This window comes from Bufo gargarizans, chromosome 1, assembly GCF_014858855.1.
Source record: "Bufo gargarizans isolate SCDJY-AF-19 chromosome 1, ASM1485885v1, whole genome shotgun sequence".
Lineage (NCBI taxonomy): Eukaryota > Metazoa > Chordata > Amphibia > Anura > Bufonidae > Bufo > Bufo gargarizans.
In genome coordinates this window covers 114,858,302-114,884,660 of record NC_058080.1, presented here as the reverse complement: position 1 = coordinate 114,884,660, position 26,359 = coordinate 114,858,302, and the positions used below count along the sequence as shown (strand labels likewise).

The 26,359-nt window shown below is 44.2% G+C and overlaps 1 protein-coding gene across 1 annotated transcript; it reads right to left on the bottom strand.

Annotated features, from left to right (window-relative positions):
• Window positions 1–20,283: 20,283 nt before the first annotated feature.
• LOC122933336 (heterogeneous nuclear ribonucleoprotein H3-like) lies at window positions 20,284–21,743 on the bottom strand. Its single transcript, XM_044288320.1, has one exon. The coding sequence runs from the start codon at window positions 21,679–21,681 to the stop codon at window positions 20,362–20,364; it is 1,320 nt and encodes a 439-aa protein (XP_044144255.1). The 5' UTR covers window positions 21,682–21,743; the 3' UTR covers window positions 20,284–20,361.
• Window positions 21,744–26,359: the final 4,616 nt, after the last annotated feature.

Below are 26,359 nucleotides of genomic sequence, written 5' to 3'. Positions count from 1 at the left end.
AGCGCAAATAACTGTTGTGCCACAATCTGCGCCTGAAATATGCATAATATAGGCATATTTTAGGATAATAAATGACCCTTGTGGGGATCCGCTCTGGTAGGCAGTGGTAGCGAGTGCAGTATAGAGGCAACACAGAATGGTCTTGGTGTAAAACACGTTGCTTTGTTTATTCACACGGTGCATACAAGTGAAAGACGGTGCAGTTCATAGGGAGGGTGGTCACACACAACAGCAAAATAATAGTTCAAACACAGCAGGTCCCTGCTGCAGGCTACTTGAGGCCTGTTTCAGTCACATAAAGCAAAGTCTATTCAAAGCCAGGAGTAATGTCACCTTTTTCTCCTTGGTGAAGTAAGTCCATGGGTCTTGCTTCTAGCCACAGGACACGGATCCCTCCTGGTTTCAGCTGCAGTATCCTGCACAGTCCTTCACAGGCCTCAGCACACAGCCCAGCTCACCTCCACTTCTCACTCTCACAGCCAGAGAACACAGAAGCTTCACATTGCACACCACACCCTTGTTGCTGGTCAGGTTTTAACCCTTCCCTGCAAAACCTGGCCTGGACCGTGGGGAGACAGGCACCCGCCCGCATATCTGCCTGCTCCCAATAAGAGCCGGCCCGGATCCGCTGTGTTAACATCATAACCGCTGCAATATGCACTTTTCTGGCTCTTACTCCACCGGTGCCAGGACCCCCGGTGGCACGTACCTGCCGTCTATTACCACCCCAGGTACTCTCCTACATATCCCCCCCCTTTGTTCAACCCTGAAGGGTTGCACACCCTGTTCAATCCTGAGGGGTTGGACACATGTACAACAGTGTACCCGGGAAAGGGCATCGGCATTCCCCTGTAAGCGGCCTGCCCTGTGTTCGACACTGAACTTAAAATTCTGGAGGGACAAGAACCATCTGGTGACCCGGGCACTCCCCTCCTTGGCCCGGCTCATCCACTGGAGAGGGGAATGGTCGGTCACCAGACGGAACCTTCTCCCTAACAGATAGTACCTAAGGGACTCGAGGGCCCACTTAATGGCCAGGCATTCTCTCTCTACCACACTGTACCTGGTTTCCGCTGGGGTGAGTTTGCGACTCAGGAAGACAACAGGGTGTTCCTCCCCACTGATTTCCTGAGAGAGTACTGCCCCTAGGCCCACTCCAGAGGCGTCCGTCTGAACGACAAATTCCCTTTGTGAAGTCGGGTGTCACCAAAACCGGGGACCCACACAGAGCCGACTTCAAACGGGAGAATGCCTCCTCCGCCTGCTCATCCCAGCGGACCATCACCGTCTTCCTCCCCTTTAAAAGTCTTGTCAATGGGGCCACTACTGTGGCAAAGTTGGGGATAAAGCGCATGTAATATCCTATCATCCCTAGGAACGAACGTACTTGCTTGGTGGTAAGAGGTCTGGGCCAGCTCTTGATCGCCTCAACCTTGTCTACCTGGGGTTTGACAACTCCCCGCCCAATCACGTATCCCAGGTACCGGACCTCCTCGAACCCGAGCGAACACTTTTTTGGGTTGGCCGTCAGTCCAGCTTTTCTAAGTGAATCGACTACGGCCTGTACCTTGGGCAGGTGACTCTCCCAGTCCTGGCTAAACACGATGATGTCGTCCAGATATGCCGAAGCATATGGACGATGGGGCCGTAGGATGACGTCCATCAATCGCTGGAAGGTGGCTGGAGCGCCATGTAGGCCAAAGGGCAAAACTTGGTACTGAAATAACCCCTCGCGGGTGACAAAGGCAGTCTTCTCCTTTGCCGCCTCCGTGAGAGGCACCTGCCAATATCCTTTTGTGAGGTCGAGGACCGAGAAATAGCGAGCTTTCCCTAGCCGTTCTATGAGCTCGTCTACCCGGGGCATGGGGTAGGCATCGAATTTCGACACTTCGTTGAGCTTTCTAAAGTCATTGCAGAAGCGCAGAGTACCGTCAGGTTTTGGGATGAGGACTATGGGGCTGGCCCACTCGCTCCTTGACTCCTCAATCACCCCTAACCTCAACATGGACCTTACTTCTTCTGAAATGGCCTGTCGCCGGGCCTCCGGTACACGATACGGCTTTAACCGTACCCTGACGTGGGGCTCGGTGACGATGTCATGTCGGACTACCGAAGTTCGACCAGGAAGCTCAGAGAATACGTCCCTATTTCGACTCACCAACTCTTTGGCTTCCTGAGCTTGTTTAGTCGACAGACCACCCGCTATCTTTACCGCGGAGGTGCCCTCCCGGACCTCGGGTGGAGCTGGGCTCTTCCCCGCAGACAAGACAGTGCTTGGGCTGTCCCCAATGAGACACTCCCTATCTCTCCACGATTTCAGTAAATTTACATGATATACCTGTTCTGGCTTCCGCCGGCCTGGCTGGGATATCTTGTAATTCACTGACCCTACCTTCTCTTTCACCTCGTAGGGACCTTGCCACCGTGCCAAAAACTTACTGTCAATGGTGGGGACTAGCACCAGTACCCGGTCACCCGGGTTAAATGTCCGGACCTGGGCACTCCGGTTGTATACCCGGCTCTGTGCCAGTTGGGCGGCTTCCATGTGTTCCCGGACGATTGGTAGGACTATCTCTATACGGTCCTGCATCTTTTCTATATGCTCTATAATACTCTTGTGGGGGGTGGGCTGTTGCTCCCACGCCTCTTTTGCGATGTCCAGCAACCCTCTTGGCCGTCGACCGTATAATAGCTCGAAGGGCGAGAATCCCGTAGATGCCTGGGGCACTTCTCGCACTGCGAACAATATGTACGGCAGCAACAGGTCCCAATCCTTTCCGTCTTTGGCTACGGTTCTTTTAAGCATAGTTTTTAGGGTTTTGTTAAAGCGTTCCACTAGTCCGTCGGTCTGAGGATGGTATACGGAAGTGTGCAACCGTTTAACCCCTAAAAGCTTGCAGAGCTCCCTCGTCACCTTAGACATGAAGGGCGTCCCCTGGTCGGTCAGGATCTCTTTTGGAATCCCCACCCTTGCGAACATACCCATGAGTTCTTTAGCTATGAGCTTAGCAGAAGTATGACGTAGTGGGATCGCTTCAGGATATCTGGTGGCATAGTCTAAGACCACCAAGATATGCTGGTGCCCTCTGGCTGACTTGTTTATGGGGCCTACCAGATCCATCCCTATTCGTTCGAAGGGGACCTCGATGATGGGCATGGGTACTAGGGGACTGCGATAGTGGGGCTGGGGGCTCGTCATCTGACACACTGGACAGGATTGGCAAAACCTTTTGACCTCCTCATAAACCCCGGGCCAATAGAACCTTTGCAGAATCCGCTCTTGGGTTTTTTTTACGCCCAAATGTCCTCCCAGCACGTGGGAGTGGGCCAAGTCCAGTACCACACGGCGGTATGGCTGGGGTACCACCAGCTGCTCCACTACCTCTTGCTGCACTTTGTCCACCCTATACAGCAGGTCCTGGTTAAAAGCCAGATGGGGAAACACCGAGTCGGCCCCTGGGTGCTGAGCCACCCCATTTACCACTGTCACCCCTTCCCTCGCCCGTAATAACGTCGGATCCTGGAGCTGGGCGGTCCCGAACGTGTCACGGGATACCTCCAGGTCCGGGATGGACGGGGTTTCCACGGATTCGCCTGCCAACACCTCTAGGGGAAACCTATCGGGATGACACTCTACAGGTGATGTGGTGACCCCTACAGCTGGTATCCCTGCATCGGGATCCTCAGGCACTGGGCCTGATTGTCGTCTGTCCCTAAGGGAAGGCATATTGCTCTTCCATAGAGTCCAGAACAAAGGAAAATCCCTTCCCAGTATGGCGGCATAAGGGATTTGGCGTCCCACTCCGACGACATGCTGCACCTCTTTGCCCAACACGGACATGGTAACCCTGGCAGTGGGGTACTCCCGGCGGTCCCCATGGATACAGACAATGGACAGGGTTTGCTTCTCTGGGAGTGTCTCAGACACTAAGGACTCATGCACTAGGGTCACCAGGCTCCCAGAGTCCAGCAAAGCATTAATCGGATGCCCATTGACCAAGACTTGGCACAGAGGTGGCATATCGATGGTCGGCCTGGCATCCGCGGTACATACAGGCCGGGCAAAGAAAGAGGACCGGCGAGCGAACCCGCAGTCCATGGGTTCAGGTGTTTGAGGACAGTTCGCTGCCCTATGTCCCAGGCCGTGGCAGTGCCAACATTGAATCCCCGTGGTCCCTCCCCGGTCTCTCTTCCCTGGAGTAGGACTAGCCTTCCCCCCCCTTTGTGGTTGGGTCCCTTTTTCCGGATCCCTAGCCTGAGAGGGAGCCCGACGGGATTCCTGCACCTGCGTTGAGTCCCGCACCAAGTCCTGGGTTGCCACATACCTCTCGACAAGGCTTACTAACTGATCCAGGGTGCCTGGATCACCTTGTCCCACCCAGCGCTGTATTGCTCTTGGGAGGGTACGCACCAAACGATCCACCACCACACGTTCCACCATCTGCGAGGGGCTCAATGTCTCAGGCTGCAGCCATTTTTTTACGAGGTGTAACAGGTCATAGGCCTGGGACCGAGCAGGCCGGGACTCTGAGAAAGCCCACTGGTAGACTCGATGTGCACGCACATAGGTATTAACCCCAAGACGAGCCAACACCTCCCCCTTCAGCCTCTCATAGCTCTTGGCTTCCTCCTGACTGAGGTCGAAGTAGGCCTTTTGTGCGTCACCCACTAAAAATGGCGCCACTACTTCGGCCCACTGTTCTGCCGGTAACCTTTCCTGGTCCGCAGTGCGTTCGAAGACCATCAGGAACGCCTCGATATCATCCCCGGGGCCCATCTTTCTTAACGCTGAGCGCACCTTATCCCGGGCAGCAGGTAGGATTGCGGTCCCCCCCGGGACGGCTTGTTGTTGTAACACCCGCATGGACTCCTGCATAGTCGCCAGTTGCTGGGCCAGTAGACTATTCAACTGCCGCTGGTCTCTCAGGGCTTCCTCATGTCTCCGAGTAGCCTCCTCATTACTTTGCACCAAGTGTCTAATAGCCTCCTCCATTTTATCTGGAGCCACAAAACTTGCTGGCTTAATATATGACATACAGTCCAAACAGCACAATTTTCAGCCTCACTGCCGTTTGCCCGCTGAAGCCACCAATTGTGGGGATCCGCTCTGGTAGGCAGTGGTAGCGAGTGCAGTATAGAGGCAACACAGAATGGTCTTGGTGTAAAACACGTTGCTTTGTTTATTCACACGGTGCATACAAGTGAAAGACGGTGCAGTTCATAGGGAGGGTGGTCACACACAACAGCAAAATAATAGTTCAAACACAGCAAGTCCCTGCTGCAGGCTACTTGAGGCCTGTTTCAGTCACATAAAGCAAAGTCTATTCAAAGCCAGGAGTAATGTCACCTTTTTCTCCTTGGTGAAGTAAGTCCATGGGTCTTGCTTCTAGCCACAGGACACGGATCCCTCCTGGTTTCAGCTGCAGGATCCTGCACAGTCCTTCACAGGCCTCAGCACACAGCCCAGCTCACCTCCACTTCTCACTCTCACAGCCAGAGAACACAGAAGCTTCACATTGCACACCACACCCTTGTTGCTGGTCAGGTTTTAACCCTTCCCTGCAAAACCTGGCCTGGACCGTGGGGAGACAGGCACCCGCCTGCATATCTGCCTGCTCCCAATAAGAGCCGGCCCGGATCCGCTGTGTTAACAGCATAACCGCTGCAATATGCACTTTTCTGGCTCTTACTCCACCGGTGCCAGGACCCCCGGTGGCACGTACCTGCCGTCTATTACCACCCCAGGTACTCTCCTACACCCTGTATACATTTACTTTATTTGGAAATGACATTTATATTCTTTTATTATTTTTTATTACTTTTGAAAAGTTTAAAAGATTCTATTAAAATAAAAAAAAGTTGTTTTGTCATATTTTTCTACAAATGAAGATGTTTGGGGGCTTATTTTTTTGAAGGGTGATCTGTAGTTTTTATTGGTAGCATTTTGAGATTCAACACATACAACCTCTTGATTGGGCGGTCACCGGAGCTGTGCGCGCCCAATCAGTGCAGGGGCCCATCTGTGACAATGCTGTATCCACCAGCATTGCTGTAAAAGCCCAGCTCCCAACCTGAAATTGACAGTTTAAATGTAGTACAATACAGCATGTATTGTACTACATTGAAAAAATGAATCAGATCCTGAAATGTTGAGGTCCCTGTACTGGAATAAAAATAAATAAAAAAAAGTGTTTTATAAAAATAAAAAATTTAACTTTACAGTAAAGAAATCGACCTTTTCCCTTCATTAAGCAATTTTTAATAAAAAAAAATAAAATAAAAATAGACATGTTAATTATTGGCGCGATTATAACGAGCGGCTCTATAAAAATATCATATGACCTACCCCTGAGGTAAACGCCATAAATGGCTTTCAGAAATGGAGACACAAAATCATGTTTTTCTTTTTCAAAGATGCTTTATTGAAGGCAACAGATAATTGCATTTGGATGGCAGGGAAATTTATAAGATTACGCAGAGAGAGGCCAAACAAGTTATAAGAGCTTCTAAAGCACAGGCAGAAGAGAAATTAACTCAGTCAGTGAAAAAAGGCGATAAGACATTCTTTAGATACATAAATGAAATACGGAAACTAAAACAAGGAATTACCAAATTAAAAACAAAAGAAGGAAGGTATATGGAAGAAGATAAAGAACTAGCTGACTGCCTCAATGAATACTTCTGTTCAGTTTTTACAAAAGAAAATGAAGGAAAAGGACCTCAGTTAGGAAGGAAGACTAACGAATCTTTTGATGTATGTGTCTTTACAGTACAAGAGAAGAAGAGGTTCTAAATCAGCTGTCTAAAATTAATACAAATAAGTCACAGGGGCCTGATGGCATACACCCAAAGCTATTAAAAGAGCTTAGCAGTGTACTAGAAAAACCATTAACAGATTTATTTAACCAATCACTGGTAACAGGAGTCGTCCCAAAAGATTGGAAATTAGCAAATGTTGTGCCCATTCACAAGAAAGGTAGTAGAGAGGACTCAGGCAACTATAGGCCAGTAAGCCTGACATCAATAGTGGGGAAATTAATGGAAACCATACTTAAGGAGAGGATTGTGGAACATCTAAAATCCCATGGATTGAAAGATGAAAAACAGCATGGATTTACTTCAGGGAGATCATATCAAACTAATCTTATAGATTTTTTTGATTGGGTGGCTAAAATAATAAATGGCGGAGGTGCAGTAGACATCGCTTATCTAGACCTTAGTAAGGCTTTTGATACTGTCCCACATAGAAGACTTATCAATAAATTGCAGTCTTTGTGCTTGGACTCCCATATTGTTGAATGGATTAGGCAGTGGCTGAGGGACAGACAACAGAGGGTTGTAGTCAATGGAGTATATTCAGACCATGGTCTTGTTACCAGTGGGGTACCTCAGGGATCTGTTCTGGGACACATATTGTTTAATATCTTTATCAGTGAAATTGTAGAAGGCCTCGATAGTAAGGTTTGTCTTTTTGCTGATGACACAAAGATTTGTAACAGAGTTGATGTTCATGGAGGGATACACCAAATGGAAAAGGATTTAGAAAAACTAGAGGAGATGGGGCGGAGCTAGCCGCGAGCCGAGATGGACGCCTGATCTCAGAGCTCCTCACAGACGCAGCTGCTTTTCCAGCATAACGGCCATTTTTACCCCCCTAACATGGTGAAGCCTAACAAGGACAGAAGTGACACACCTTCGGGCACACAAAAATCGTGCCATACCCAGTCGGAGATGGATCGTTTCCTTAAAAAGAGGAGTTTTTCTCCGGCACACAGTTCCAAGATGGCGCCGGAGGGTGCCAGAGCTGCCGCGCAGACCGAGGATTCGGATGGGGAGAGTTCCTGTGCTATGTCGGAGGGAGCGGAGACCGGGGACCTGCCATTGTCTAGAGCCTTCTTTAAAAAACACTATATAAAGTGCTGCAACCCCTGCACAAGGACATCTCAGACATAAAAACAGAGGTAAAGCAAATTGGGGGGTGCGTCATGGCGCTGGAAGAAACACAGGCAGCTATGGTTACACACGGGGATGCCGTTCGTAAGGTCCTGCAGGGCTATAACTCATTCATCACTTCTGCTCTTCTCCACTTAGATCAGGAGAATAGAAGCAGGTGGAAGAATGTCCGCATAAGAGGGGTGCCTGAGGACGTTCCCCCTGGGGAGATTACCAACGCGGTCACTGCCATTTTTGCCTTGCTAGTGGGAGAGGACAAAGCCTCCCAGATAATAATTGAGAGGGCCCATAGAGCCCTGAGGCCAAAACCGCCCGAAAATGGTCCCCCTAGGGATATAATCTGTGGACTATTAAATTACTTAGACACGTCCGCCATATTAAGAGCCGCAAGGGAAACCAAAGATGTCTCATACAACGGGGTCCGCCTACAATTCTACCAGGATTTATCATCTAGCACCTTGGCAAAGAGAAGGGCATTGAAACCCGTTACTGAAGCGCTCAGATCGCATAAGCTTCCAGTTAGGTGGCTGTTTCCTTTTGGCCTGGCCACTTCCAAAGCTGGCCAGCAGATTGTCATCAGATCACCGCAGGACTTAGCAGATGCCTGGGACAAACTTGGTATTGCGCCTGTGGAGGTCCAACCATGGATGCAAGTGCCAGAGAACCTGGGTATCCCTGACTTGCCTGAAATACCAACGTGGCAGCTGGTCAAGAAGCCAAAGTCCCCGAAGAATAGGAAGATTACTTGAAGAAGCCGTGGTGCCTCTCTTATCCTTCTACATACGTTCTAATGGTCGCCCGGTAATGCAGACCATAAAGGGTCATTTGGCGACCCTCTATTTGTAACTGTTCTATTCGTTCCAGCCTAACAGTTCTATATACATGCTCCCTGCTAATTATATGTTCTCTTTTCAGGATTCTCCTGCAAACATGCAGATGCTTTCTGGATCACTGGCCATCAGTTTATGATGGTGGGTGAGCCCGGGACCACATATGCATTTTCCTTTTTAGGTGTTCAAACCTATCTGTAATGGTCTATAAGTGCCCATAATGCCTTATCTCCTTGTTAGGTCTGCCTGTATTTGTCCCCGTGTTTTTCCTCGCCCGTTATGCAATGAGGTGTAACACTTGATATATACAAAATGCAGCCAGTCTAGATGCCAAAGGTTCTCCTTCCCTCCCAGAGGGGGTGGGGTGTTTCCACGGGACGGACCTGTTTTCCTCTCTTCCATTTTGGGGATGATATGGTTGGACCTGGTGAAACGCCAACACCTCAATTACTAATCATATCTCTCGATTTTGCACACTCCTTGTTCTTTGCCACAGTTCTTTGTAAAAACAGTTTTTCCCTTGTTCTTCATTTCTATAAGGCCTATGGTAAGCAAATGTTCTCACCGGTCCTAATGTGGTATGGCTAACTTAAATGTATTGTCCCATAATGTGAATGGGCTGAATGTCCCCCAGAAAAGAAGACAGATTCTTAACCTGTTATACAAAAAAAAGGCGGACATTGTCTTGTGGCAGGAGACACATTTCCGTCATAGCCGCATCCCCTCTTTACCCACGTGCAAATATTCCCAATGGTTCCACGCTACACACTCATCAGCCTCTAGGGGTGTATCCATTGCCATTAGCTCTTCGATCCCCTTCCGCCTGGTTAAATCCTATATTGACCCGGATGGCCGCTTGCTTATAATTCAGGGTACTATCTTTAATTGTAAGATCACCATAGCAAATGTATACGCTCCCAATTCTCGCCAAGTCCCATGGTTGATTAAAACTCTCAAAAGGATTAAGCACTTCTCTGAGGGTATGCTGATAGTAGGCGGTGACTTCAACATCTCGCTTGACGTCTCCACCAATAAATCTGCCAACCTAGCTAGAAAACAGATGGTGAGACTGATGCTGGCTATGGCGGAGTTGCGCCTGATTGACGTTTGGAGGACTATACATCCCTCAGACAAGGATTTCACCTTCTTTTCACAGGTTCACAACTCATACAGCAGGATAGATTACCTATTCTTACCAGATTCCCATATACAATGTGTAAATAGTGCAGAGATAGGGAATCTGGTGGTGTCGGATCATGCTCCCATTATGATGACTCTCTCCCTCCAGTGCCTTCCGCACAAGGCCTGGTCGTGGAGACTGAACACTACGCTTCTGGAATCACAGTGCCACATAGATACAATCGGAGATAAACTAGAAAATTACTTCAGATATAATGTCAATCCTGAAACTACTACTCCAATACTCTGGGAAGCCCACAAGGCCTATATCAGAGGAGAGCTGATAGCCTTGGGTTCGTATGTTAAAAAGAAATCCACTAAAGAGCTGTTGTCGTTACTTTCTCAAATACAAACACAAGAAAAATTGCATAAACTAACACACTCTGAAGTTCATAAAGAAGCTTTGGTGGTTCTATGACGCAAGGTTAAGGATCTCCTCAATCTTAAAGAAGCCAAATCCCTTTTACGTTTGAAAAGTAAAATATATGAGCATGGGGACAAGGGAAACAAAATGATGGCCCACTTAATTAAAAAGAGGAGGGAAAAAACCTTTATCTCATCTATTAAACCTGAACACTCTTTGAGAGTAACTTCCACTCCACTTATAGCCAAAGCTTTCCAGACATTTTACTCTAATCTCTATAACCTCCCTATACCAGACGCAGATTTAGACTCCCCTGGAAAAAACAATCTGAACCTCATAGAAGAATTCCTGTCCTCAGTCAATTCCCCCTCTCTTTCAGACGAGGACCGACAGCTACTCCTCAAACCTTTTTCCATTTCAGAGGTTGATAAAGTTCTCAGCTCTATCCCCATAGGGAAAAGCCCAGGACCTGATGGTCTCCCTATCACCTACTATAAGAAATTCAAAAAGCATTTACTTCCACATTTCACTAATCTATGCAATTCACTGTTGGGGGGTTCGTCTTTAGCTCCCCGGGCCTTGAGGGCACATATAACTATCTTGCACAAAGTAGGAAAGGACCCTGAGGAATGTAGGAGCTACAGGCCCATCTCACTACTCAATTGCGACTTGAAATGGTGGTCTAAATTACTAGCATACAGGATATCCCCATTGCTTAATAAATTGGTTGATCCTGAACAAGTAGGGTTTGTCCCGGGAAGGGAAGGGAAACATAATATCTGGAGGTTGATACACCTAATTCATAATGCCCAAGTTACAAATACACCCATGTTATTATTGGGAACTGATGCGGAGAAGGCATTCGACAGGGTTAGCTAGGATTTCATGAAAGCCACTTTATTGAAATTTGGTTTTCCCTCAGTATTTGTTTCAGCCATCTTCTTGCTATATTCCTGCCCTACAGCACAAGTCTTGGTGAATGGAGCCCTGTCGGATGCCTTCCCCATAAAAAATGGGACCTCTTCATTATTCATTCTGTGCCTAGAAATGTTCCTCCTCAAAATTAGACAATCAGATAAGATACAAGGCGTTTCCCTGGGTAGGTATCACCATAGGTCTGCAGCATTTGCTGATGATCTTTTAATAGTTATCTCCAATCCTGAAGAAGCATTACCCGCCATCATGTCCCTATTCGACAAGTATATTGTAGTGTCCAATTTCAAGATCAATTTCTCCAAATCAGAAGCCCTTCCAATCAATGTCCCAAATGGTGTCCTAGCCATGCTCAAAAGATCCTCTGCGTTTAAATGGCCCACAACATGTATTAAGTTTTTAGGGGTTAAGTTTTATTTTCATGTATATTCTAATGGATTGCCTTCCTTGTACAATGTTATAATATATTATAGTGCAATTGTATTCTGCGGCAGTTGTGAGCGGTTCTTCTGCGATACTGCAGATAAATAGAGGGACAAGCGTTATTGGAACAAATAATTTCTACTAGTGTGATATACCAGTTGCCCCCCACCAGAAAAAGTGATTGAAGCAGGGGTGATATATACCAATAATATACCGTACTTTCTATATAGTGCATTGAGGAAACGCAAAAGGGCACATTTAAGAGAATTTCCCTATAAGACGCATAAAAATGTCCCTTGATTAGGACACATATTTTTTGTTGGAATTTTTGTCATTGATCCCCCTCTAGTATGTCACTGTCCATGTTGTCGGACGATTTGTACAGTTCTACTAAGTATTTGGTGTCAGTTTGTTTTTCACGTTCGCCTGCCATTAAAGTAAATGGAGCCCCCCGCAAACTTTCAGTTTGAACATTTGATCGTCCCGGCCGATGTTCTTCCATCACTAATTGCCTACAATCCCTACACTGCCGCGCATGTACCTACAATCCCTACGCTGCCGCGCATATGCCCCCCATCGCCCCCCATCACCACATACACACGACACACCAAAAAAAAAAAAAGGTGAGCTTATAGAACAGGCTCCAAACTTCCATTGACTCCACACATTTTTACCAGACGCATTTCTGGCTAACTGCATCATCGGTGGGAACACAGGGGATCCAACTTAAGTGGGTAACAGATTGGTCACACATCAAATATAGTGTAAGAAAATGTAGTCATGTGATGCATAGCCACTGGGCAATTAACTACTTAAAGGGGTTGTGTCACAAAACATATTCTAGCACCTGGATCAGAATACTTTTGTAGTTGCATGTAATTATACATTTAGTATAGCCAGTGGGCTACTCAAGCAATTTGTATAGCACCACCTACTGTTTGTTCTTTTCCTTATTATTTGTCCAACACACACAACTGACCGAACATGGTCAGTTTAAATCTTCAACTGCCACCAGCCATATGTTCTGTTGAAGCTGTGGAAGTTACAAGGAGAGAGCTGCAGCAGAAAGCCACCTCCCCCCCAAGATGGCAGGCTGAAGATAATCCAGCAGAGCAATTGAATGGGGAAATCTCTGGATCCATGTGCGGTATGGGGCTGGTTCTAGCTTTGTTAGAAAGACATTGTCATGTACTATATGTTGCCTGATTTAAATTTTTTACATCAATCATGGCATAACCCCTTTAAGTCAGACCCCTTCTGATTCTCACTCATGAGAAATGAGAAGTGATACCATGGTTGTGAACTGTATGTTTGGTTTGTCTCAGAATTCCTGCTGAGAGTTTAGGTAGAGGATAAATTAGACTTGGAAAATAAATCTGAAGAGGCGTCACCTCAGATAAGAGGTGCAGGAGACTAAAACAGCATGCCTGTTAGTAACATAGTTTAGTTTATAAGGCTGAACAAAGACATCTGTCCATCCAGTTCGGTTATCCTGCAAGTTGATCCAGAGGAGGGCAAAAAAAAATTATTATGTAGAAGCCAATTTCCCTCACTTTAGGGGGGGAAAAATTCCATCCCGATTTGCAACATTTATAATGTATAGTATCATATGTTTTATATATATATATATATATATATATATATATATACATACACAGTATATAACCATTGATTTACTTTCTGTTTTCAGATTAATCTGCTGCTCCGGTATCCTGGTGCCAATTCACTGTATCATTCACAGTTTATTTCTAATTACCCAACACCTTTTTTTTTTCTCCTTCTTCATTTTTTTTCTCCTTCTCCATTTTATTTTATCTTTATTTGCTATTTTATTCTCGTTATCTCCTTTTTTTCTTCTCCCTCCTTCCCACCCTTCTGCTGCAGCACTAGGGGTATTGACACATATTACCTTTAGTCTTGGGAGCGCTTCAACCCTCGCTCGAGTTCAAAGCGAGGGTTGACATGCTTTGCCACATCTATGCACATGTGCGGCGACTTCCCATGCCCAACGTGCTCTTTAAAAGAGCGTGCGTTACCTAGTTCTCCAGGCGCATCCCCTACAGCGCTGTTGAACTCTCTCCACTGCACTCATCCTCTGAATCCTTGTCATCACAGCGGCACCAGGTATATACCATTATATACCTTCATTTTACCTATGTCAGAATACTAGTCTTTTATGCTATGTTACCATTAGAGACCTTTATTTTGTATACCAGTCTCTTATGCTATATTACTTTGAGCGCTCTTTATGTTCATATTCAGGATCTGGGGCATACTTTTTATTTATATGAGTATTTTACTACGGTGGCAAAAATTACAGTCTGAGTTAGCCACACTTATTGTATTATCTTGGCAATGTTACTTGGTACCCATTGCCTTGCACTCCTTTTTAGGCTCCGGGATATGTGTTCTTTTCATATACAGTACAGACCAAAAGTTTCAACACACCTTCTCATTCAAAGAGTTTTCTTTATTTTCATGACTATGAAAATTGTAGATTCACACTGAAGGCTTCAAAACTATGAATTAACACATGTGGAATTATATACATAACAAAAAAGTGTGAAACAACTGAACATATGTCATATTCTAGGTTCTTCAAAGTAGCCACCTTTTGCTTAGATTACTGCTTTGCACACTCTTGGCATTCTCTTGATGAGCTTCAAGTGGTAGTCACCTGAAATGGTCTTACAACAGTCTTGAAGGAGTTCCCAGAGATGGTTAGCACTTGTTGGCCCCCTTGCCTTCACTCTGCGGTCCAGCTCACCCCAAACCATCTCGATTGGGTTCAGGTCCGGTGACTGTGGAGGCCAGGTCATCTGGCGTAGAACCCCATCACTCTCCTTCATGGTCAAATAGCCCTTACACAGCCTGGAGGTGTGTTTGGGGTCATTGTCTTGTTGAAAAATAAAAGATGGTCCAACTAAACGCAAACCAGATGGAATAGCATGCCACTGCAAGATGCTGTGGTTCAGTATGCCTTCAATTTTGAATAAATTCCCAACAGTGTCACCAGCAAAGCACCCCCACACAATCACACCTCCTCCTCAATGCTTCATGGTGGGAACCAGGAATGTAGAGTCCATCCGTTCACCTTTTCTGCGTCGCACAAAGACACAGTGGTTGGAACCAAAGATCACAAATTTGGACTCATCAGACCAAAGCACAGATTTCCACTGGTCTAATGTCCATCCATTCCTTGTGTTCTTTAGCCCAAACAAGTCTCTTCTGCTTTTTGCCTGTCCTTAGCAGTGGTTTCCTAGCAGATATTCTACCATGAAGGCCTGATTCACACAGTCTCCTCTTAACAGTTGTTATAGAGATGTGTCTGCTGCTAGAACTCTGTGTGGCATTGACCTGGTCTCTAATCTGAGCTGCTGTTAACCTGCGATTTCTAAAGCTGGTGACTCGAATGAACTTATCCTCCGCAGCAGAGGTGACTCTTGGTTTTCCTTTCCTGGGGCGGTCCGCATGTAAGCCAGTTTCTTTGTAGTGTTTGATGGTTTTTGTGACTGCACTTGGGGACACTTTCAAAGTTTTCCCAATTTATCGGACTTTACTTAGCTGCTTTTTTCTTGCCATAATACAAATTCTAACAGTCTATTCAGTAGGACTATCAGCTGTGTATCCACCTGACTTCTCCACAATGCAACTGATGGTCCCAACCCCATTTATAAGGCAATAAATCCCACTTATTAAACCTGACAGGGCACACCTGTGAAGTGAAAACCATTTCAGGTGACTACCTCCTTGAAGCTCATCAAGAGAATACTAAGAGTGTGCAAAGCAGTAATCAAAGTAAAAGGTGGCTACTTTGAAGAACCTAGAATATGACATATTTTCAGTTGTTTCACACTTTTTTGTTATGTATATAATTCCACATGTGTTAATTCATAATTTTGATGCCTTCAGTGTGAATCTACAATTTTCATAGTCATGAAAAAAAAGATAACTCTTTGAATGAGAAGGTGTGTCCAAACTTTTGGTCTGTACTGTGTGTATTTATATATATATATATATATAGAGAGAGAGATGAAAATTCAAGGCAGCACTCCTAGTAGTGAATGTTTGGGTGCCGGCGGTGAAAACACCTTTCCAAGGTGTATCATGTAGAATAAAGAATGACACCGCAGCACATCCGTTTGGTGAAGAAGAGTGGGACCCTTTATTCACCTATGCGACGTTTCGGTCTGCTTACTGAGACCATTTCCAAGCTTGAAAATGGTCTCAGTAAGCAGACCGAAACGTCGCATAGGTGAATAAAGGGTCCCACTCTTCTTCACCAAACGGATGTGCTGCGGTGTCATTCTTTATTCTATATATATATATATGTATATATATATATAGTGACACTACACTCATGAATAGACATTGATTAACTGTATTATGATTGCACTACATTTATTAATGGACATTTATTAATGGACATGTATGTTCATTAACCTTACCACCGAACTAACACAGTGTACGGATCCCGCAACTGGACCCAGCTATACCATCCGGATCCATAAATGATGTTCACCTTTTACTGCGCTATTTTTTGTCAACTACATGTCTGTAACATTGTCCTGGTACATCCTTATGTATTTATATTATGGATTTTGTATTTTTCGCTATAGTTTGAGAAAGGCTAGTGTGTGGCCGAAACGTCACGTATATTGTATATTGTACAGCCGCACTTCCTAATAAACATACACTTTTGCAATCTCCTTGCTGGAGTTTCTATTCTCATATATTATAGCTATGTCATTTTGATTGAAAAAATGACCTTTCCTTAATTTACTTCATGGCAAAGTTGAAAGCTAGCCAAGCTTTGTTTTTTTGTTATCAAGAGGGTAGAAGTCTGTCAATTTTGTTTTAAGTAACACTTAGAGGAAAGTGTCTGTTTTTGACTTTTGTAATGTAATCTGCCTATGTATTGTTGTTTTTATATAGTAAATGTAAAAGGAAAACCGCAGCACTCCAAGGTCTTCAAAAAAAAATCTGTGTTTATTCCCACCGGACAGGCGACATTTCGACTCAAAGAGTGCAACATATATATACCCTAAAGTAGGCATCCTCAAACTGCGGCCCTCCAGCTGTTGCAAAACTACAACTCCCAGCATGCCCGAACAGCCTACAGCTATAAGCCTACACCAGGGCATTGTGGGAGTTGTAGTTTTACAACAGCTGGAGGGCCGCAGTTTGAGGACACCTGCCCTAAAGAAACATCTAATTGGTTACAAAAAAGTGCATAGGGGCTGTCTTCAGAGGTCAGCTCCTCCCCTTATCACATTATTCCATAGCATTTCTACATTGGTAATCAGAGATATTAAATGTAGGAATGATATGGAATAATGTGATAAGGGGAGGAGATGACCTCTGAAGACAGCCCTTATGCACTTTTTTGTAACCAATTAGATGTTTGTTTAGGGTATATATATGTTGCACTTTGTATGTCACATTGAGCTTGAGAAAGACTCTTTGAGTCGAAATGTCACCTGCCCGGTGGGAATAAACACAGATTTATTTATTTTTTGAAGACCTTAGAGTGCCGCGGTTTTCCTTTTATATTTACTATATACCTTGGAGTCCATAGGCCAGGATTTGACACCGCTGGCACCAACACTTAATGGTTAATTTGAGCTAAAGTCTCAGGGAGTAGTGCTGTCTTACTATAATTTTTTGTTGTTTTTATAGTCACCTTAGGGTAATGAACAGTCAATGTACAGTTCAAAACTTCAGTTCTGTGCAGTAATTTTGCAGTATTTGAAAGCTTACAATGTATTTGGTAATCTGTTCAATACCAAAGTTTCTTCTGTACATTAGTAAAAGCATAGACAACAAAAAGAATAACAAAAACAAGCTTTATGAAGGATTAGGAGAATAAGCAAAAGACAACTAGCATTATGCTATATGTACCATAGATTTTCTTTTGCTTAGAACAGTAAAATATGTTTTCTGTCACATAATAAATGTATTACCCTTTACTGACCTCATTTTTTCCCATCCAAATCTTTATGATAAACGTAACATCAAACACAGCAGCATCTGTCTAGCAATACAATTCTTACATTTTATTCAGTTAAGCAGTCTTCAGTTCAAGCAAAATTCTAAGTTACAACATCAGCACCATCTGGTGGATTTGTAAAAATGGTACAAAAAAGCTTTTGAGAATATAACAACATGTAGTTTTAAAAGCTGACATTATTTTTGTTATTCTTGCCATTCTTTAAAGAATGAAAGGTATAAAAAATATTTTTGCCACTTTATCTTACAATTTTTGCATGCATTGTGATTTACTAATGGCTTTTTCTTCGTGATCGTTTTCCCCTACGGAAAAAGTGTTGCCAAGAGCTACAGAGTGCAACATTTTTTAAATGAAACAATACAAAAACGCCACCTAATTCACAAAAAAGCCAGTAGCAAAAAACAAACAAAAAAAACAATAAACGGAAAAATAATAGATTATAATAAGGTTTGAAATTTACAAACTACATTACATAGACAAAATCATCCCTGCTACATTTGTATAATCATTTACTGAACATGACTTTGTCTTTCTTAAGTTTGCTTCCTAAACCTAGAAGTACAGTAGATAGAATTTGAAATCTTTTATGCTGTGAACCCTGGACAAATCTTAGGAGAATTTGAAATCTCCTGACTACTATAAGATGCCACATGATATAAAACTAACAAGCTTACAAGTGCTATTTACATTATTTATCAGAGGCAAGCATTGTTGAAGCATTGTAGCAGTATTAATTGTTAAACTATATGTATATATATTTTTATATTACATTTAAATTAAAAAAAATAATTGTAATAAAGAGATAAACTGGAAAAATATTAAAGATTTCTTTTATTTCCTGTATAATAAATTTTATAGGTTATTATTTGTTCATGGTCAGACAACTCCTTCTATCATTCATAACGTCTAATTTCACATTTGAATAAAAATGTATAGTTAAATTATAAATAGAAAGTTCAGTATCAGGATTCTGATGGCTTCATTTGACTATGTGCATTGCAGTCCAGCATTGTATTCTGAATTTACCTTTCTATCTAATCTATCAATAAAAAAACATAGATTTTTCTTTAAATACTTTTGTACCCATGAAACAACTATTTTGTCAGCTGTTTTTTTTTTTTTGTTTGTTTTTTTAAGTATGTCTTGTATTTCTGATTCATACAATCTTCAGGTACATACAACTTTTGATTTATTTTTATTCCATGCTTTGCGAGATTAGATAAACATAGAAACAACAATTTGAAAATTATATTTTCCTATTTTTTATAGCATTCACACAGGTTAAATTTCATAGTAATCATAATATGGGTCATTATGGATTTGGCAATAAGGTTTTTGTATTTCCATGATAAAGGGTTTTTTAATGGCAGAGATAACTGCCATTGTCAGGATATCTGGCTGCTATAGCATCCATCAATACACCACAATCATATCATGGGGATTGAGCCACTCTTCTCTTCTAGCCAGTTGGATGTCACAGATGCTATTAACTATGCCATTTAAGGAGTTAAACAGCCACGATCAGATCTCATTCTAAGGCCTATTTCACAAGAACGTATGGCTTTTATAGTTTTTTGCGGTCCGTTTTTCACAGATCCGTTGTTCCATTTTTTGTTTCCGTTGTGTTTCCATTTCTGTTTCACTTTCCCGTTCTGTTTTTCCGTTTGGCATATACAGTATTCAGTAATTACATAGAAAAAAATTGGGCTGGGCATAACATTTTCAATAGATGGTTCCGCAAAAACTGAATGGATTTGGAAGACATACGGATGCATTTCCATATGTGTTCCGTTTTTTTTGCGGACTCATTGACTTGAATGGAGCCACGGAACGTGATTTGCGGGCAATAATAGGACATGTTCTATCTTTCAACGGAACGGAAAAACAGAATGCATACAGAGTACAGTCAGGTTTTTTTTGGCGGAACCATTTAAATGAATGGTTCCATATACGGACCGTATACAGAACACAAAAAAACTGCCTGTACACCCGCAAAAAAACCGATCATGTGAACTAGGCCTAATTTTGGTCATTGCAGCGGGAGCCCAGATGTATATTACAGCTCCCCCCCCCACCGCTGATGTAGGCATAATTGCTGTATGTACTCCACCCTAGTGACATAACTGTATATCAAGATCCCAGGTTAGGTCCTAAATATGAGTCTATCTTCCTTGAGTCATACATTTTCTATATTTCCGTTCACATATAGATATGAGGGCTTATTTTGTGTGGGATAAGTTTTACTTTTGAATGCCACCATTTAATATGGCATACAATTTAGTAGGAAGCGGGAAGAAAATTACAAATGGAATTGAAAAAAAAAATAAAAAAATACAATTCCTCCACAATTTTACAGGTTTTGTTCCTACAGTGTTCGTTTTGTAGTAAAACTGACTTGTGCTCTTCATTTTCTAGGCTTGGTAATTTCATAAGATGGGTCATTATTAGGGTTGAGCAAACCCGAACTGTTTTTTTTTTTATAATTTTTTTTTATTCAAATTCAATGTTTACATTCAAACAAATTAAATCCTACAGTAACAATGTCCACTGTACTCGGCTCACTAAAATTTTTTAAGATCAACATCCTTGTACAAATTCTGTACAAGAGCAAAACACAAAAACATAACTAACGAACTGCTTCTTACACAACGGTCATTGTAACAAAGCATTTAATATAGTCCACGCCATCCAGCTGTGTTCATGCCCTCATGCTGTCCAAAGTAGCCCCCACTGTTTCCAGAATTCCCCCTTCCATAACCACCGAGACCATCAGGGTTAGCATAACATCCACTGTAGTTGCCAGTCATTCCCATTCTCCCTACAGCACCATATCCTGCGCCATCTAGAGCTTCCCGACCGTAACATCCCATTCTTGTACCCATGCCTGCGCCCATTCCAGCACCACCACCAGCCGTTGAATTCAGGAACAACTCAATATACCGATGTTGCATATTGTTTTTGTCTTTTGACATGGCTGCTACAGCATCTTCATGGGTTGCAAATTCAACATCAGCTTCTCCGGTGGCCCTACCATCTGCTCCAATGTCAATATGAACTCTGATTGGTGTAAGTGGGGAGAAGAAATTGGCAATGTCGCTTTCAGTGGCACGGAATGGTAAGCCGCGCATATGAACAAAGTGCCCGCTGTGAAAACCTGAGCTTGCATCGTCAGCTCCAGGGTAACCTTGGGGAATACCTCTGCTTTCTTTGAGTCGATCGTCAAAACCATCTGCACCATAACCAAAGTTGTTGTACCCACTGTACTCCTCAAATCCTCCATAACCACCCCCATAACCTCCACTACCACGCATGCGATCATACATGTTACCACGGCCAGCTCCTCCGTAATAAGCACCATGACCTCCCATTGGCCTGTCATACGGGCCAGGGCGCTGCTGCCCCCCCATCATCCTTCTGGGCGGATCATACGATGATCTGATTTCACTTCTGCTGCTTTTAAAGATTTCAATGTATCTGTGCCCTATTCTTTCCTTGTGTTTCCCCAGAGCATTTTCTGCTATCTCCTTTGAAGCAAACTGCACGAAGGCCTCCCCTGAGCTTCTCCCCTGGTAATCCATCATCAATGTTATCCCATTTGGCAGGATTCTCAACCCTGAGAAAAACTGCACAATTTCTTCCTTGCTGCAGCCAAATGGAAGACCACGGAGTTGGACCGTGCCGTCGGTCTCAGACTCCCCGTCACTGAAATTGTGTTTCAGAACCCACTCCATTTCAGTGTTGTTTGATTTAAAAACGTCAATGTACCTGTGGCCCATGTATTTGCTGTCTTTCTCTAATGCTTTCTTGAGATCGTCCTCTGTTTCCAGTACGATAAAGGCTTCGCCACTAGGACGGCCTTCCTTGGACGTTGTGAAGTGAATGCCGCTCACTCCATCCGCAATACCGCAGTCTGAGAAAAACTCCAGCACCTCCTCGCAAGTGCAGGACCACGGCAGTCCTCGGACTCTCACGATGCATTCGTCCGACATGGTTACAGCTCTGGAGGACTTGCAGACGGTGTGGTTACTGTAGGAGAGACTGGCCGAGAGTGCAGGGCGTTCCTTTCATACACACACTACTCGCGGGCCACTTTAGGATTTTTTGACCACGGACCTGAACTCGAACATTTCAGTAAAAGTTTGGGTTTGAGTTCGGTGTTTGGCGATTTAATGGCGCTTTTTGAAAGGCTGCAGGGCAGCCAATCAACAGGCATTTAACTTGTGTGCCCTTAGAAACCATCATTGGTGCAGCATGTGACCCAGTCTCTATATAAGCTGGAGTCACGTAGCGCCGCACGTCACTCTGCTCTTACTCGTGTAAGGAGAGGATGCTGCTGCTGTGAGGGAAAAAATGGGAAAGGATCTATCTGATATCAGAACTTAATGTTAACTCTGCGATCTACAGCAATTATTTTTTTTGTGGGTGCAATGCAACATTTTTGTACCCTGCCCTGGGCCCAGTGACACAGAAAAAAAAGTTTTATCTGTCTGTTAGTTAGGTGGGTGTCGGCGACAATTTTGTTCAAGTTCAGTGCACCAGGGACAATAATTGAATACTGTTCCTTTAGTTCAGTGGGCAACATATACCCATTTTTTAAGTGCACCTGCACTGCATATGTGCCAGGGGAAGGAAAAATAATATAGGTAATCCGTCTGTGAGTTCAGGGACCCAGGGGGTGACATATAAATATTTTTTTTTTTTTTTTTCTGTAAAGCACCCTTGTGCTGCATATGTGAGTGTAATCAATTCAGTAAATCCATCTGTTAGATTCTGGGGGTACAAATTATTATTATTTTTTGCTAAAAAGTACATTTGCATTTGTGATAGTGAAAGAAAATCTGTTAAATCCATTTGTTTAATTGTGGGTGAAGAAATCTTGTATTTTTTTCCATAAAGTACCTTTGTGGCCTGCAGTGCAAATCTAATAGTGAAATATAATCAGTGAATACAACTGGGACATTGTGGGTAAAAACAATACTTTTTTTCCGGCCATAAAGTACCTTTGCGGCCTGAACTGCAAATCTGATACTAAAATAAAATCAGCAAATCCATCTGTTTCACTGTGGGTGAAAAAAATCATATTTGTTTTTCCATAAAGTACCTTTGCGGCCTGCGCTGCATTTCTGACAGTCCAATACAACCGTTAAATACTGCTGTTATATTTTTGTTTAAAAAAACACCCTTTTTGTGCTAAATCCTACATTTGCGGCCTGTGCTGCATTTCTGACAGTCCAATAAAACCGTTAAATACTGTTTATTATAGTTTTGTTTAAAAAAACACCCATTTTGTGCTAGATACTACATTTGCAGCCTTTGCTGTATTTCTAACAGTCCAATACAACCGTTAAATACTGCTGTTATATTGTGGTTTGAAAAAAAGCACCCTTTTTGTGCTAGATACTACATTTGCGGCCTTCGCTGCATTTCTGACAATACAATACAGCCGTTAAACACTGCTCTTATATTTTTGCTTGAAAAAAATAAATAAAAATGTTGTGCTAGATACTACATTTGTGGCCTTTGCTGCATTTCTGACAGTCCAATACAACCATTAGATACTGCTGTTATATTTTTGTTTGAAAAAAACACCACTTTTGTGCTAGATACTACATTTGCAGCCTTTGCTGCATTTCTGACAACCCAATACAGCCATTAAACACTGATGTTACAGTTGCAAGAAAAAGTATGTGAACCCTTTAGAATTATATGGATTTCTGCACAAATTAGTCATAAAATGTGATCTGATCTTCATCTAAGTCACAACAATAGACAATCACAGTCTGCTTAAACTAATAACACACAAATAATTAAATGTTACCATGTTTTTATTGAACACACCATGTAAACATTCACAGTGCAGGTGGAAAAAGTATATGAACCCTTGGATTTATTAACTGGTTGAACCTTCTTTGGCAGCAATAACTTCAACCAAACGTTTCCTGTAGTTGCAGATCAGACGTGCACAACAGTCAGGAATAATTCTTGACCATTCCTCTTTACAGAACTGTTTCAGTTCAGCAATATTCTTGGGATGTCTGGTGTGAATCGCTTTCTTGAGGTAATGCCACAGCATCTCAATTGGGTTGAGGTCAGGACTCTGAATGGGCCACTCCAGAAGGCGTATTTTCTTCTGTTTAAGCCATTCTGTTGTTGATTTACTTCTATGTTTTCGGTCGTTGTCCTGTTGCAACACGTATCCTCTGTTGAGCTTCAGCTGGTGGACAGATGGCCTTAAGTTCTCCTTCAAAATATCTTAATAAACTTGGGAATTCATTTTTCCTTCGATGATAGCAATCCGTCCAGCCCCTGACGCAGCAAAGCAGCCCCAAACCATGATGCCCCCACCACCATACTTTACAGTTGGGATGAGGTTTTGATGTTGGTGTGCTGTGCCTCTTTTTCTCCACACATTTTCCTTCCATCAACTCAACTTTGATTTAATCTGTCCACAGAATATTTTGCCAGTACTGCTGTGGAACATCCAGGTGCTCTTGTGCAAACTGTAAGCGTGCAGCAAAGTTTTTTTGGGACAGCAGTGGCTTCCTCTGTGGTATCCTCCCATACGGCATACATATTAGGACATCGTCAGACATCATCCACAACTCCATCCTCCGTCAGGCAAAACTCCATCAGCCCTCAGACATCAGACAAAACTCTGTCCTCCGTCAGGCAAAACTCCATCAGACATCAGACAAAACTCCGTCCTCCGTCACCCAAAACTCCATCAGACCTCAGACATCAGACAAAACTCCGTCCTCCGTCACCCAAAACTCCATCAGACCTCAGACATCAGACAAAACTCCGTCCTCCATCACCCAAAACTCCATCAGACCTCAGACATCAGCTAAAACTCTGTCCTCCCTCAGACATCAGCCAAAACTCTGTCCTCCCTAACTCAAAATACGCCCTACTACACACACTCTTCACCTGAGCTGCTAGCTGCTGGAGAGGCAAAGGACCTGTGATGACGTCATGACCATGTGACGAGTCACGTGTGTGGGAGGGGTCAGATGTGCACAGCAGCTGGTAGAGTGTACAGAACAGTAGCCAGCAAATAGAGCTCTGTACTAGAGATGTGTGTGTAACCTGCATGTAGCAGAGCTGTGTACTGTGTTACAGAGATGTATGTGTAACCTGCATGTAGCAGAGCTGTGTACTGTGTTACAGAGATGTATGTGTAACCTGCATGTAGCAGAGCTGTGTACTGTGTTACAGAGATGTATGTGTAACCTGCATGTAGCAGAGCTGTGTACTGTGTTAGGCCTCATGCACACGGACGTTTTTTTTCACGGTCCGCAAAACGGGGTTCCGTTGGTCCGTGATCCGTGACCGTTTTTCCGTCCGTGGGTCTTCCTTGATTTTTGGAGGATCCACGGACATGAAAAAAAAGTCATTTTGGTGTCCGCCTGGCCGTGCGGAGCCAAACGGATCCGTCCTGAATTACAATGAATTACAATGCAAGTCAATGGGGACGGATCCGTTTGATGTTGACACAATATGGTGCCATTTCAAACGGATCCGTCCCCATTGACTTTCAATGTAAAGTCTGGAGTTCTGTTATACCATCGGATTGGAGTTTTCTCCAATCCGATGGTATATTTTCACCATGGGAACGCCTCACCATGGGAACGCCTCTATGTTAGAATATACTGTCGGATATGAGCTACATCGTGAAACTCATTTCCGACAGTATATTCTAACACAGAGGCGTTCCCATGGTGATGGAGACGCTTCAGGTTAGAATATACAAAAAAACTGTGTACATGACTGTCCCCTGCTGCCTGGCAGGTGCTGCCAGGCAGCAGGGGGCAGACCCCCCCCCCTGTTTTTAACTCATTGGTGGCCAGTGGGCCCCCCCTCCCCTGTTGTTAACTCGTTGGTGGCCAGTGTGCGCACCCCCCTCCCTCCCTCTCTCTATTGTAATAATAGCATTGGGGCCAGTGTGCCCCCCCCCCCCCGATCATCGGTGGCAGCGGAGTAGAAGATTCATACTTACCTGGCTGCTGGCTGCTGCGATCTCTGTGTCCGGCCGGGAGCTCCTCCTACTGGTAAGTGACAGGTCTGTGCGGCGCATTGCTGTCACTTACCAGTAGGAGGAGCTCCCGGCCGGACGCAGACATCGCAACAGCCAGCAGCCAGGTAAGTATGAAAATCTTCTACTCCGCTGCCACCGATGATCGGGGGGGGGGGGGGGGGGTGTGCGCACACTGGCCCCAGTGCTATTATTACAATAGAGGGAGGGAGGGGGGGGTGCGCACACTGGCCCCAATGTATTAAAACAATAGAGGGAGGGAGGGGGGGGTTGGGGGGGCGCGCGCACACTGGCCCCAATGTATTAAAACAATAGAGGGAGGGAGGGGGGTGCGCACACTGGCCACCAACGAGTTAACAACAGGGGAGGGGGGGGCCGCACAATGATATTCAAACTGGGGAGGGGGGGGGTCTGCCCCCTGCTGCCTGGCAGCCCTGATCTCTTACAGGGGGATATGATAGTACAATTAACCCCTTCAGGTGCCGCACCTGATGGGGTTAATTGTACTATCATATCCCCCTGTAAGAGATCGGGTGCTGCCAGGCAGCAGGGGGCAGTCTTGTACACAGTTTGTAGTGTATTCTAACTAGAAGCGTCCCATCACCATGGGAACGCCTCTGTGTTAGAATATACTG